The sequence below is a fragment of the Urocitellus parryii genome, chromosome X (genome assembly GCF_045843805.1).
Source record: "Urocitellus parryii isolate mUroPar1 chromosome X, mUroPar1.hap1, whole genome shotgun sequence".
Taxonomy (NCBI): Eukaryota; Metazoa; Chordata; class Mammalia; order Rodentia; family Sciuridae; genus Urocitellus; species Urocitellus parryii.
Genome location: NC_135547.1, coordinates 79,213,409 through 79,229,310, shown reverse-complemented (window position 1 = coordinate 79,229,310; position 15,902 = coordinate 79,213,409). Strand labels below are relative to the sequence as shown.

Genomic DNA, 15,902 nt, shown 5'->3' with positions numbered 1-15,902 from the left:
ACAAATTAATAGTTTGTTTCCTCATAAATATGGCCATATTAATCAATAATATCTATTTTACAGGGTTGAGGTGAGCATTAAATAAGGTATGAAAAAAGCACTTTGTAAATTGCAAAATACTATCAAACTTTAGGTATAATTATTACACAGATAAAGTGCTATGTGATCTGCAAAGCAGCTTTTATTGTGTCTCTTATGTCAGGCACTTATGTGTCAAGTTGCTGAGGCCAAGTTGGTCAGTCTATTGCTGATGTTCCCCAGCAATGTATAACTCTTGTAATGTTTCATGCTATATTTCTATGTGTACTAGAAATTTTCTTTGGCTTATTTGGGAAATAAATATTTATTCCACTTTAGATTATCATAGAGTAGCTATTGAGGGGTCATCTTACAAGAGGCACTACTTTGTAAAAATAGACTGACTACATTCAGACACCTCACAACTACTATTCATGTCAATAATACCTGTAGGTGATTCTAGTAAATTTCAAGGATTTTGAGAAATCATCTGTTGGGTCAGATGTAGGTATTTCAGAATTCTGAAGTCATTTCTGAATTCAAAATCTTATGATTCTATATGCCCTTTGGAGACTTTCATTAAGTCTTGTTTTTAAGTATAGGCAACATCTTTTAGTGGATAGAGCAGTATATTAGCAGCTAGAACCATGGTTCTAATCTGGAGTCTAGCAACACATAGCTTTGGTTCTTTATCTACTAGAAACAGGTAATAACACCTATAGGAAACTGTTATTAAGATTCAGAAAACTGCCATTAAGATCCAGCATGGCAAAGCATGTTTCTTTCTTCTTCTTTTTAAAATTTAATTTATTAAAAAAATTTTAGTCAACAAATAATTTATAAAGAAGCAATCCATAGACCGTGAAAAATCATTTGCAATACACATACTTGTTTATAATGTATACAAAGACTGGAAACTAAACAATCAGCAAATAATGCAATTAAAAATTAACAAAATAAATAAACAAGTATTTCACTGAAGAGGATAGTCAAATGGCAAATAAGCATATGAAAAAATACCTAACATTATTTGTTGTTAGAGAATTTCACATTAAAATCATACAGGATACCTAAGAGATTGTCTATGGTACAATACACACACACATACACACACACACATATATGCATATGTATACATATATACATATTATTTTTATTTGCAAAATAAAGTACTAATAAACAATTAAATAAATCTGTTTCTGTGTACTATATGATAAATGAAAGAATGAACAATTAAAACAGAAGTATTCCAATTATCTTCTCTCTGAGCCTGATAGCAGGACTATTCAACCTGTTTTCCAAAATACTATATCATCAAATTTATCATTTACCCAATTTTCCTCTGATCTTCATGTCAGGCATTTTTTTTTCCTCAAAAATATCAATAACTAATTTAAATATGAATGACCTAGTTATTATAATAGGCATAAATGTTCAACATGTGTAAAAAGTAAACAATAGCTATATGCTCTATACATAGGTCACACTTTAAATATCAATACACCAATAGGTTAAAAGCAAAAGAAGGGGATAATAAACATGAGAAATCTGAGGTAGAGTTATTAATAGAAAATAAATTTCAAGAAAAAGTATTTTCAGAGATATAAGGGGACATTTCATAACCATAATAGGGTAATTTCTTCAAGAAAGTGTAATAATCCTAAATGTGTATGTTCTTCTTCTTCTTCATCATCTTTTTTTTTTTTTTTTTTTTTTTTGGTACTGTGGATTGAACCCAGGGGCACTTTAGCCTGAGCTACATCCCTAATCCTTTTATGTTTTGAGACAGTCTAACTAAATTGCTGAGGCTATACTGCAACTTGTGATCCTCCTGAGCCTCCCCAATCACTGGGAATACAGGTATGTAACACTGTATCTTGCTAAAGTGTTTATGAAAGTATAAAAATGTAAGAAATTATTTTATCACACTGTACCTTATCATTTATTACAAATTATTTATTGCATGGGTTCTTTTATTTTTGAAAAATTAGAGCATCACTGGATAATGTCTTACCTGGGTAGTAAGATTCAGTGGCAATATACAGCCCTAATAGAAACCATTGGTAGGTTCTAGAATTTCTCTATGTGGGTATTGTCCAACACAGAAAGGATGCTGAATAAATATATACTGATGATATATTCATTAATTAATGAGGCTGCTACTGATGTATGGTCAACAAGGCAATTATAAACTAGAAACACCCAACAAGTCACCAAGTCCTGTCAATTCTACCTCCTTAATATCACTGGAATTGATTTACTGCCACTACTACTGCCAGGTTCTGGCCTTTATTTTATGATTGAACTATTGCATTAACTTCAGGATTCTAATCTATACTCCTTCCAATACAACCTTCCTACTTAAGCCAGAGTGTAATGGCCATACAAATCTGATCATTCTACTCTCCTGATTGCAACTCTTTGCTGGCTGCACGATAAAGCATTAACTTAGAATGAAATAGAAGGTCCTTAATCAACAGATTTCTGTTCACCCAGGCTCATTTCCTACTACTTTGCCATATACTTCTGGACCAACGAGTCTAAAAATGTTTTCTTATACCTTCTTGCTTTTAACATACCATCTTCTTTACATGGAGTGTCTGTCAACCTCTTCAATTTGAAGCTCTATTCTTCTTTAAATAACCATCTCAAGTATTCTCTTTCCTGGAAACCTGGAGTGGAATATGAATCTTGGAACAAAGTAAAGCTAACTGCCTGGGCATGCATATCCTTGGTCTTTCTTCATCAGACTTATTAGTAATTCAAGGACCATCTACATAAGAAATTTACTATTACTTGCTTGTTTTGTGGGAAAGGTTCGAGAATGTAGCAATGGACATAAAATTGCAACTGCCTTATTGTCTCCAGGGTTCCATATAACATTTACACTTGGACATTCAGTTTCCCAGATAACTGTAAACATATTTTCACATTATTTCGTTGGATTATACTGGTAACAAAAGAATACAAACCTGTTTTTAAATATGTACTTCTTTACATATATGTTCACTTTCCCATTCTTCAGCCGCAATTTTCAATTAGAGATTTTGCAGATACCAAAGGGAAGTGCTAGAAAGAGAGGCAAATTAGCAAAAGTGTGTGTGTGTGTGTAATCATCCCAAAGCAACAGACCAAAAGAAAACTGCCTCCAGGTTTACATAAAAGAGAACAATCAACAAAGTAGAAGCTTTTACAAGAGAGGCAGTGACTCTCACAGATGAAGCCTCCTCCCAGGGGAAATTAATGTCTGTAGTTTAATCTACCCTGGAGCGTTAGTGCACTGGGAAAGTGGAGAAAGAATATGCATAGTGAAAGTGGAGAGTGGAGTGTAGCATTGAGTTGGAGGCAGTTAAGAGTGGAAAGACAGACAAGATTTATTTGCAGGATTAACCAAAAGGTAATAATTTAAAAAAAAAATCTTATTTTACCTTCATTGATTTCTCTTTATCTTATTTTTATGTGGTGCTGAGGATCAAACCCAGTGCCTCATGCATGCTAGGCAAGCACTCTACCACCGAGCCACAAAGCCAGCCCCATCAAAGGTAATATTTGGGCCACATTTATTTATACCAAAAAGTGATTTATTACTTTCTGAAATTCAAACCTAACTGAGCATCCTATATTTTATCTGGCAACCCTAGGAAAAGAAAAATAAAGTCCAGCGCAAGAGCCAAAAGAGGCTAAACAGAAGCACCAGAGTCTTAAAAGAGAAGCTATTTCCGGTGTCGGCCGGGAAAACGAGGGGGAGGGGCGGGAAGATTAAGAAAGCCGCGCTCAGTCCGCCAGTGTCCCACAATCCTCTTCTCTTGGTTCCTCTTTCCTCGCTCAAGATGGCGCTGCTCGCGATACATTCTTGGCGTTGGGCAGCCGCGGCGGCTGCTTTCGAAAAGCGCCGGTATTCCGCGATTCTGATCCGGTCTCTAGGCTCTGTTCGTCGCTCAGATCCGCGGTGGCTGTCACATCATCGCGGCGCTTCAGGAAACGCTCGAATCTACCAGGTGAGAGGCCGTTCACTGGGAATAGTAGGGTGAAGGGCAAGGGGACCTAATAGGGAAAAGGTTGCTCTCATGACCTCAGGTGAGAAAGAGCACTTAGGAAAAAAAAAAAAAAAAGTTTTCAGGACTAACTTGAAGCAGCAGTAAGTGAAGGAAATTAGGCTGAGTAATTTTAAAAAGGGGTGAAAAAAAAAAAAACCTTTAGGGAAAGTAAAGAGGGATCAAGCCAGAGGTTCCGGGCTGAGGGCACCTGGAGTCTCACAGAATTTGTAGTTTTTTTCCTGATAGTAAGAGATGGAATAGGCACCATTCCCAGCCTGCTTACATTTCTAAATGAGTAGAAGACTACTTTTTTCTAAACTTAGTAATGGAATTTGGTTCAAAATTGCCTATAGTTTGGATTTTACTCAGAAGTAGCATTTTGGAGGGCACTATAAAATGACAGGAAGCCACCAATAAACAAGTGGAAAACTGAATTGGCATCAATTAATTCCCTTGCTGATAGGCGTGCTCCTTGATAGGTGAAAATCATAATTATCTTTCCAAAATATAGACCGCCCTAAATTCATATATAAACAGGTCCTTTGAATATTCAGAAGTGTTCTGTGACCACAAGTCACTTTGGAGGCCATAAGACTGTTTTTCCTTAATTTATGAATGTAAACAGTGATTATAGTGCCTTTTAACTTTTGTGTGCATTATAATCTCTCAGGACAGTTTTTAAAAATGTTATCTGTACTTGAGTATTGTCTTTATTTACCATATATTGACAAAACATTTCATTTTCACCTCTTGTTAATCGGTATCAATTTAAAGTATTGTCCGCTTTGTTTGAGAAACGATTTTTGATTGTCAATGAATATTTCATGTCCCCAACTTCTAAAATTAAAAATAATATTTAGTTGTCACACAATTGTATATATTTATAAGGAATACCGTGATATTGCAACACATGTACGTAATGTCTAATGATCAGATCATGGAAATGGTATATCCATCACCCCAAACATTTGTCATTAGTATATTGCATAATATTTCAGATCTGAAAGGAAATTTTAGTGTTGTGAAATCATGTCAGTGGGTTAGATCAGCACTTTTAGATGAAATTTTGTAGAAAAGAAACTAGTGCTTTTTAAACAGCTGTGCTGTGTAGTAAGGTAACCACTAGCTTGATGTGGCTATCAATTTTAACTTCTCAGTTGCATTAGCCACATTTCAAAGGCTCAGTAGTCACATATGCCTAGTAGCTATTGTATCAGATGACACAGGTAATGAACATTTCTTCCATCATCTCAGAATATTCTTTTAAAAAATTTTTTATTGGTTCTTTTAAATTATACATGATGGTAGAATCCATTATGGTATAATTATACAAGCATGGAATATATCTTTTTCTTATGAGTGTATATGATGGGATTCACTTAGGTATTTTTTATATATGTACATAGGAAATTTAAGTTAGATTCATTCTATTGTCTTCCCTATTCCTATTCGTCCTCCCTTCCCTTCATTCCCTTTTGTCTAATCTATTGAACTTCTATTCTCCTCTTCTCCCTTATTGTGGTTTAGTTTCTACATATCAGTGACATCATTTCACCTTTGATTTTTTTGGGATTAGCTTATTTTACTTAGCATGATAGTCTCCTGATCCATCCAATTACTGGTAAATGTCATAAAGTCATTATTTATGGTTGAGTAATATTCCGTTGTGTATATATACCAGAATTTCTTTATCCATTCGTCTATTGAGGGACACCTAGGTTGGCTCCATAGCTTAGCTGTTGCAAATTGTGCTGCTATAAACATTGATGTAGCTGCATCACTGTAGTATGCTAATTTAAAATTCTTTGGATATATACTGAGGAGTGAGATAACTGAATCAAAGGGTGGTTCCATTCCTAGTTTTGTGAGGAATCTCCATACTGCTTTTCAGAGTGGTTGCACCAATTTGCAATCCCACCAACAATTTATGTGCGTACCCTTTTCCCCACATCCTTGCCAACATTTATTTTTCTTGTGTTCTTGATAATTGCCATTCTGACTGGAATGAGATGAAATCTCAGTGTAGTTTTGTGTTTCTGTAATTGCTAGAGATGTTGAGCATTTTTTCATATATTTGTTGACCATCCATTTTTTTTTCCTCCTGAGAAGTGTCTGTTTAGTTCCTTTGCCCATTTATTAAGTGTTTTTTTTTCTTTTCTGGTGTTAAATTTTTGAGTTCTTTATACATTCTGGATATTTATGGTCTATCTGGGATTCGGGTGGCCAAGATTTTCTCCCATTCTGTATGCTTTCTCTTCAGGTTCTTGATTGTTTGCTTTGCTGTGAAGAAGCTTTTTAGTTTGATGCCATCCCATTTATTGAGTTTTTATTTTACTTCTTGCACTTTAGGAATCTTGTTAAGGAAGTTAGTTCCTGAGCCAATCTATTGAAGTGTTGGGCCTTTATTTTCTTCTAGTATATGCAGGGTTTCTAGTCTAATTCCTAGGTCACTGATGCACTTAGAGTTGATTTTTGCATCATGGAAAGTTCTCTCAGACAGTGCTGCTATAGAATGTTATATCCAGCCCTTCTAATTTTGCAAATGAGGAAACTAAGTGCCAATATGGATAAATGACAGCCTTCAGGGCCTTTCATTTATTGCCTTCTGTGTGTCAGGTACTTATTTAAGGGTAAAAAGGACTCTGGCAGTTACTAAGGACACAATAAATGTTGACTAATAAAGATAATTACTAGAGCACTTTTATTAGAGAGAAACACCTTAAACAAAAATTATTCTTAAATTGGAATATTTCATATAAGATTTAAATTGTATTATTTATTATACAGCTGCCAGTCTACTGCATCATTTAATATTAAAAATTTTGTAAATTTTGAATGATAGAATTTTGGGTTTATTTCATTAATATGTAAACTGAGATATCATATAGTTTCTCCTCAGTATCTTAAAGCTGAGTTCAAAGACTTCTTGACTGTTGATCCCAATACTGGTTGTATATTTCTTCATTTATTTTTTGTAACATCTCTATTGACTTATAATTCATATGCCATATATTTCACTTGTTTAAATGTGCCATTTAATGGATTTTAGTATATTCAGTTTTACATATCATCATTGGCACAATTTTTGCATTTTTATTACCTCAAAAAGAAACCTAATACCCTTTGGCTGTGACCTTTCTATAATCCCTCCTCCTATCCTCACCCCTAAGCCACCACTAATCTATGTTCATTCTGTGTATGTATATAATGTCTATTCTGGAAAGTTCATATGAATGGAATTATATAATTGGTCTTTTTTGATTGGCTTCTTTTACTTAGCATTATGTTTTCTACATTTATTCATATTATGTCCTATATAAGTACTTCATTCCTTCTCATGGTCAAATAATGGTCCATGGTATTGATATACAATATTTTCTTTATTCATTCATCAATTGATAGACATTTGGGTTGTTTTCATGTTTTGGCTATTATGACTAATGCTGCTATATAAAAATAAATATATTAGTTTTTGTACAAACATAAGTTTTTAATTCCTTGAGATATTCATATTCCATACTTCCGTAGAATTGCCAAATCATTTAATAACTGTTGAATTGTTGAAGGGACTGCCAGACTGGTTTTTCAAAGTGGTTACACACTTTATATTTCCACCAGAAACATATGATAGTTCCAATTTTTCCATGTTCTCACTAAAACTTGTTATCTGATTTTGCTTGTAACTATCCTAGTGCATGTGAGATGGTATCACATCTTGGTTTTGATTTTTATTTCCTTTATGACTAAAGATATTGAGTGTCTTTCAGTTTGCTTTTTGACCATTTGTTTATCTCTGGAAAAATGTCTATTCATATTCTTTGTGTGTTTTTTTAATTAGGTTATTGTTTTTGTTGTGCTTTTGTTTGATGGTGGGGAGTGAACTTAGCCTAATTCATGCTAAACACATGCTTGATGACCAATATACCCATAGCTTAGGGTGTTTTTTTTAGATTAATTTTTGGACTGTGTTTTTTAAAAAATATTTATATTTTGTTTTAGGTGGACACAATATCTCTATTTTACATTTATGTGGTGCTGAGAATTGAACCCAGTGCCTCATGCATGCTAGCCAAGCGCTCTTTTACTGAGCCACAACCCTAGCCCCTAAGTGTTATTTATTTATTTATTTTGTACTGGGATTGAACCTAGGGACATTTAATCACTTAGCCACATCCCAGCCCTTTTTCCCCAGGCCTTTTTTTTTTTGAGACAGGGTCTCACTAAATTGCTGAGGCTGGCTTTGAACTTGTGATCCTCTGGCCTCAGCTTCCCAAGTTGGTGGGATTACAAGTATACAGCACTGTGCCTGGCTCATTTGATCTTTTAATGGCAGGAGATCTTGTGTGTTTTATCATTTAAAATATTTTTTACTTTTTTTTTTTTAAAAAATGTACTGTTGTGGCAGAGTTGTTTTCAAGCTCTGATATCCTTCTGATTGATCTAATATGTTGTTGAGGCTTTCAACTGAGTCTTTTGTTTAATCTGACTTACTGAGCTTTTCATTTCTATAATTTTGATTTGGTTCATTTTGAAAACCTTTATTGTTACTGAAATGCTCATCCATAATCTTCATTGTCTTTCTTAATTTATTCACCTGTTTATTAGTATTCTCTTGTATTTCATTGAGCTTTTTTTTTAACCTTTATTTTATTTATTTATTTTTATGTGGTGCTGAGGATCGACCCCAGGGCCTTACACGGGCTAGGCGAGTGCTCTACCCCTGAGCCACAACCCCAGTCAAAATGAGCTTTTAAAAAAATTTTTCTTACTTATACATGGACACAATATCTTTATTTTGTTTATTTTTATGTGGTGTTGAAGATTGAACCCAGTGCCTCACAGGTACAAGGCAAGCACTCTGCCACTGAGTCACAACCCCAGCCCTTCATTGAGCTTTTTAAAGATAATTCTTTTGAATTTTTTGCCATTTCATCCCTTTTGATATCTTTGGCACATGTCACTAGAGTTATGAACTTTTGAGGTGTCATATTGCCTATTTTTCATATTTATTGTGTTTCTATGTTGAGATTTGTACATCTGTTGGGATGGGTGTCTCTTTCACTTATATACAAGGGCCTTAATAAGCAGCCTTCTCTTGGTGATGTGTTCTGGGATATCCATTTGTTGTGTAGTGTTGAGTTGAATTTCAATTGGACTTCATACTGTAGTTTCCCTGTGGCTTCTTTGGCTGTGATTAGTGAGTTTTGACAGAGTGTGTACTGATTCAGAGCTAGAGTGACCCTCTTTTTCTGTAGGTCTTGTAAGAGTGGAGTCCCTGTGATAGTTCAGGCAGATGTGGTGTAAACAACAGAATATGTGGGGTGCAACCTCTATGGTTACTCCTAAAGTGGGAATAGAAGTTCTTATCAGGTTTTGGGGGTTTTCCTCAGGTTCTGTTTATATTGGCTATGTTACTTGAAAGCAGTTTTGCTATTGGTTGTTCCCATTGTGGCAATGAGTCTAAAATTTTTCTTTTGTTTAGACATTGGTGTCATTCCAGTTGTTTCTTGGGGAGAGGTAGGGGCCACTATAACTGCTCCCCTTCTGTGGCACTCACCTCTAGTTTATCAGCATTGTGCTATCTGATAAGGTCTGGGAGTGACTGATGCTGAGGTCCCTCATAGGTTTGGTGCCCATAACAGTTGTGTTATTTTTCTCTGCTGTTGCTATGTGGATGAATGTTGAGAAGTAGGACTTCAGATCTCCCCTTGCCTTTATTTTTTATCTCTCCTGTTCTTTTTGAAGTATCTCCCAGGGTTTGAGTGGACCTAGGTCATGGCCAGAGCAAGATATAATTACTCTGGGCTGGGCTGGGCATTGTAGCTTAGCAGGAGCACACCTGCCCAATGTGCTGGACATACTGGGCTCAATCCCCAGCATCACAAGAACAGAAGAGAGAATAGGAAATAAAGCAGATAAAGAAATAAAGTAAAAACCAAATAAAAACAACAGCAACACAATCAAAAACCCAAAATAAAGGGTGAAAATAATATTGAATAAAATGAAAAGCTAAAAAAAATTGAAGGAAAAAATGTAGCAGGAGATAAGGGAAAAATGAGAAACTGGAAGAAGAAAGAAAAAGAAGAAAAATATCACTAAGAAGAGAAGTGAGAGAAATAAAATATCAACAACAAAAAAAGTATTAATAAAAATATCCTCTTTGCTGAGGTGCTTTGATGAGTAGGCAAGAGTGAAAACTCTGCCTATACTGATCAGAGCTTCTCTTCATCTTTATGCTGCACAGAGCAAGGGCTGGGGTTTTTCATATTCCCCTTTCTTTTGTGGTGCTAATCAGGTGACTAATGGAATGGATTTGTAGTTGAAGTCAGTTGGAATACCTCTCAGCTTCTTTGCATGCTGGAACAAGCTAGGGCAGAAGGCAGAACTTACAAAACAAAATCTCTTCAGAGCATTTGGGTCTTATGCACTCCAAGAGCAGAGTAGATGTTTTTGCTGGGGTATTTCAGAAAGTCATCACAGAATGCAGATCTCTCAAATCTTCTGTGCAAATCTGTACACTTGGAGTATAGGGCTGAAACTGGTTCTGCAGTATGCCCTGTCCTAACCTGAGGGCAGAGGGATGCTATGTATTCTCAAAGATCTTTGTTGGAAGGGATATCAGCAAGTTCTGCATGATCCCAATGCCCATGATTTTGATTTTCTCACTTCTGTTTCCTGTGCACCGTCAACAGGTGATTGCTCACTCCCCTAGACTGATAGATGGCCTGGTAAATCACTGATTCCAAAGGGAAGTGCCTTTGTTCCCCCACATGATATTTCCAAAAGCAGCAAATTCAAACAATAGGGCATTTCTCAGGATGGCTCCCAGTACTATAAACATATGCTGGGAAATGCAGAGAACTTCTCCAGACTGGTTCCTCATGCAAATCTTAGGGCTATTGTTTGTTTAGCCTGTATTTCTGCAGTGTGTTCAATCCTATGCCAATAGTGTTCACTAGGACTTTGCCTGTTTTCTCCTCTATACCCACCGAAGGTTCCATGCAATCAGTGCTGGGGCGTTCTGTTTCACTTACCATTCCACTAACCAATGTCTCTGGATTTCTTCAACTCTTTCCACTGTTGAACTCCAATGTTCTCCCATGATCATCTACCTCAGTGAGCAGCTACCCTCCACTTGTTTTAAAGAAATGCAGGTGAATCATAATGCATTCTGCTATCATATATAAATAAAAAAAAATTTAGAAAAAGAAAAAAAAAAAGAAATGCAGGTGAGGGCTGGGGTTGTGGCTCAGAGGTAGAGTGCTTGCTTAGCATGCGTGAGGCACTGGGTTCGATCCTCAGCACCACATAAAAATAAAATAAAGGTATTGTGTTCACCTACGACTAAAAAATATAAATTTTTTTAAAGGAATGCAGGTGAATGCTGGGTGCCTTTATTCTATCATCTTGGCAAGTCTCACTTTCATTTTTGAATAATATCTTATTGGATATAGTATTCTTGCTTGAGAGTTTTTTCTTTGAGCATTTTTGAATATGTTAACCCACTGCCTTCTGGCCTCTATTATTTCTTTAAGAAATCTGCTATTATTCTTCAGGTTTCTTTGTTAGTAAGGATTCTTTTTTTTCTTCTTCTTTCAGGAGTTCAGTAGTTTTACAATTATGTCTCTGTGGCTCTCTTTGTATTTTTCCTATTTAAAGTTTGTTAAGCTTCCTGTATGTGTACGTGTTTATTCTAGTTAATAAACTTTGGGGGGTTTTCAGCCATTTCTCATCAAATGGTTTTTCTTCTATTTTTCCTTCTGTTCTGGTACCCTTGTCATGCATTTGTTGGTGTGCTTAATAATATCCTATATTTTTCTGAGACTCAGCTCGTTTTTCTTCACTCTTATGTCTCTCTCTTATGCAGATTGAATCTCTATTGAGCTGTCTTTTCTTTCACTAATTCTTTTCTGTGTTCAAATCTACTGTTGAACCCCTCTACTGAATTCTTCAGTTACTGTACTTTTCAACTCCCATATTTATATTTAAAATAATTACTTTCTGTTCATTATATCCACATTGTTATCACACCTTCCTTTGCTTCTTTAACATGGTTTCCTTTGATTTTTGAGCATATTTATGATGATTTTGAAAGCTTTCTCTCTTCAGTATAACTTCTACTCAAATCCATAGACAGTTTGTCTCTTTTACCCCGGGTTATATTTTACTGTTTCTTAGCATATTTCACAACTATTTTTTGGAGCTGGACATTTTAGATAATATAGCAATTCCAGGTACTGGTCTCCCTCCTAGCGCTTGTTTTGCCTTTTTTTGGTTATTGTTGTTTAGAGACTAGGTGGATTATTTTAGTGCTGCCTCTGCCCTGTCACTCCCCGCCCTTCTGTTAATCCTCTGACCTTGCTTCTCAGAGGCAAAGCCTTGGGAGTACCTGTGGTCACCCTCGGATGACAGTGATTTGGGCAGGGCTATCTTTGTCTCTTTCCCAGTTGTGCTCGAATTAATTGCTGGCAGATCATACCATGCCCTTGGGTACAAGTCAGTTTCCCTTAAGGGATGGTTGCTGAGGTCTGTGTTTGAAAATTTCTTTCTGACTCCAGGATAGTGCCTTCCAGTCGTCTTCCTCATTGGTTTTCTTTAGGCAAGCCAGTTTACCTATAGTTTAACCTCTAAGTCCAATGATTTAGTCAGTCTCCTTTCTTTTTTTATTTTTTAATTATATATATATATATATATATATATATTTTATTATTATTAGTTGTTCAAAAACATTACAAAGCTCTTGACATATCATATTTCATACATTTGATTCAAGTGGATTATGAACTCCCATTTTTACCCCAGTCAGTCTTCTTTCAATTGCTTTTCACCACAACCTCCACTTTTAAGAGAAACTTAAGGCTTGAACTTTTTCACACTGAGTTGCAAATGAGTCAACTCTTCTGGGAAGAGATTAAGAGCTACCTGCTCTAGGACCACCTTCTCCTGCCATACAAAATCTCCCAGCCACAGTCTGGAGACTGAGGTTGGAAACATTGGTACATTTCTGAGTTATACTCTCACTTGGTGAGCTGAGTTCAGGTGAAAGTGGGAGCAGTGGCTTGCCTCTCTTGGTATAGAACCAAGATTTTACAATCCAGCTCTAGGGTAAATGAGGCCTCATTATTCTCAAAAGTATCACATCAAGGCAGAGCTTATATTGTTCCAGTGGGGATGTGTGGAAGAAGGGAGCTCTTTCCTTTTTGGCACAGTAACCCAGAATTTAGATTCAGCAACAAGTCCCTGGGGGCAGAATGAGAAATGCTTCAGTTCTGCCTTTCCTAGAAGATAGTGTTTGGACTAGGAACTTGAGGGGAGCGGTCCATGTCTCTCTCCAGTGGACTTTTCATATCACTGAACTGGGATGGGAAGTCAGGGAATATGTTCTGGTTCATCACCACAGGCTCTTGCTGTTCTTAATGAGCTTTCATATATTTTCTTCAATAAATGTTATTTCATTTGCTTTATGCCCTCAGGACCATTTCTAGGGACTTCAAATGGTTGTTCTTTTAGAATTTTACCAGTGTTGCTGGAGAGTAGGTTTAAGGAGCTGCTTATATTTTCATGCCAGATTCAGAATTCTTCATTTGTTTTTTACCAGCTCATGCCCTTTGACATGCAGCAAAATAGTCTATTCTTTCTCTTAGGTTTGTCTGAGATATTCCCAGTGATGTTTGACACACCTTTTTTCTTAGCATGCTTACTTTGTGTGTACCATTGTGTAGTTGTTTTGGATAGATACTGTTTATTTTTACTTGTTGGCTCTGGCCTCAGGGACAATGGATGGGAGTGTTAATTTCTTCTAATAGTAAGTTCCCTCTTCACACTTTTCATCTCTGACTGACTCCTGATAGTTAACCAAGCAGATGAAAGTTAAAAGACCACTTTTTTTAGCGTTCATATTAACCGAAGTGGGAATATAATGATGATTAGGCAAATAATCTTCCTATTCTACTTTTTTAGAGATCCTAGTTCATGTTTAACTTTCTCAGCATAGGTGCATATCACTACAGTGATTACTGAACAGACCCAAAATATACTGAGAATGAAAAATAGAACTTACAGGAAAAAATAAGGGTGTCTTTAAGTAGATGGTTTAGCATGGAACTCAAAAGGGTAGGAGGAGATTTGGTGACACTTAAAATACAGGAAAGATGATTACTTAAAAGTTAAAAGCTGTCCTTCTAACAGTTGAGTAATACTGACCCTACCTGGGGCATTAAATTATGATATAAAGATGGTGAATTAAAAAAACAAATACCAAATGACTCCTCTGATATAAGGGGAGGAAACAAGGACAGGGTAGGGACGAAGAGCTTGAGACGAAGATTTTCATTAACAGGGTTGAGAGGTGGGAGGGAAAGGAAACGAGAAGGGGAATCACATGGAAATGGAAGGCGATCCTCAGGGTTATACAAAATGACATATAAGAGGAAAGGAGGGGTAAGACAAGATAATTCAAATGGAAGAAGTGATTTACAGTAGAAGGGGTAGAGAGAGAAAAGGGGAGGGGAGGGGAGGGGAGGGGGGATAGTAGAGAATAATATAGACAGCAGAATACATCAGACACTAGAAAGGCAATATGTCAATCAATGGAAGGGTAACTGATGTGATGCAGCAATCTGTATACGGGATAAAATTGGGAGTTCATAACTCATTTGAATCAAACTGTGAAATATGATGTATGAGGAACTATGTAATGTTTTGAACGACCAACAATAAAAAAAAAAAGATGGTGAATTAAGTTGAAGGAAGAGGGATTTAATGTGCATATAAGAATTTTTTTTTTTCTCTTTGCAGTGCTGGTTGTTGAACGCAGGGCCTTGCATGTGCTATGCAAGTGCTCTACCACTGACATACATCTTCAGCTTCAAGAAATAATTTCTTAGACTAATCATCTTAGTCTATTTGGGTTCTTGTAACAAAATACTATAAATTGGATGGTTTCTGGTGAGTGCCTGCTCTTTGGTTCATGAACAGTGCCTTTTAACTATGTCCTATGTGGAAAAGGCAAGGCAGCTCTGTGGGGACTCTTTTCTGAAGGCACTAATCCCATTCACAAGAGCTCCAATTTTATGCCCTAATCACCTTCCAGTGGCCCCACCTCTTAACCCATCACATTGATGATTGTTTAAACATAGATGTTCTGGGTGAATACATTCATAACATAGCATAGTATTTTTATTAGGAGACCAAGAAAGATATTTACATTTAAATTTATTTTTAACTGATACATGAAAACATAAAAATTGGTATTGAGGTTGTGGCTCAGTGGTAGAGTGCTTGCCTAACATGTGTGAGGCACTGGGTTCAGTCCTCAGCACCACATAAATATAAATAAATAAAATAAAGTTATTAAGAAAAATAGAAAACATAAAAATTATCCTAATTATGAAGTACCATGTGATGTTTTAATACATGCATACATTGTGTAATGTCAACTTCTAAGAGGCAGAATAAATAACCATTAATAGGTATCTTCTTAAAGATAGAACTGACTTTGTATCATTGAGGATCACAACTCACTTTAAATATGGTTAATCTTACAGAAAGAAGATTGATAAACCAGTGATCATAAGAGTTGGATTTTAGTCTTGGCTCTGGTATTAGGAGATACTTGAACAAATCAATAAACAATAATTTGCAATCATTACAAAAACAAAAGCTGTTAGGAAATAGCCAGCTTGATTTTAAGAAGAATAAGATATATGGAATTTATTCACTTCTTCTTGAGAGTGACAGTGCACTTAAAAGTGCAGTCTATTTTGATTTCAGTAAAGCTTTTAATTGTTCCCTTGTGTCATTTTTACCTAATAAGCTACAGAGGAATGATATTGAATACTATTAAGG

General features: G+C 35.8%; 1 protein-coding gene across 1 annotated transcript in view; it reads left to right on the top strand.

Moving 5' to 3' along the window:
• The first annotated feature begins 3,843 nt into the window (after positions 1-3,843).
• Abcb7 (ATP binding cassette subfamily B member 7) overlaps positions 3,844-15,902 on the top strand; it is a 103,840-nt gene continuing 91,781 nt past the window's right edge. The window contains exon 1 of the mRNA XM_026405576.2: positions 3,844-4,016. Within this exon, the coding sequence (XP_026261361.1) occupies positions 3,849-4,016 (168 nt within the window). The 5' untranslated portion in view covers positions 3,844-3,848. The remainder of the gene's footprint in view (positions 4,017-15,902) is intronic.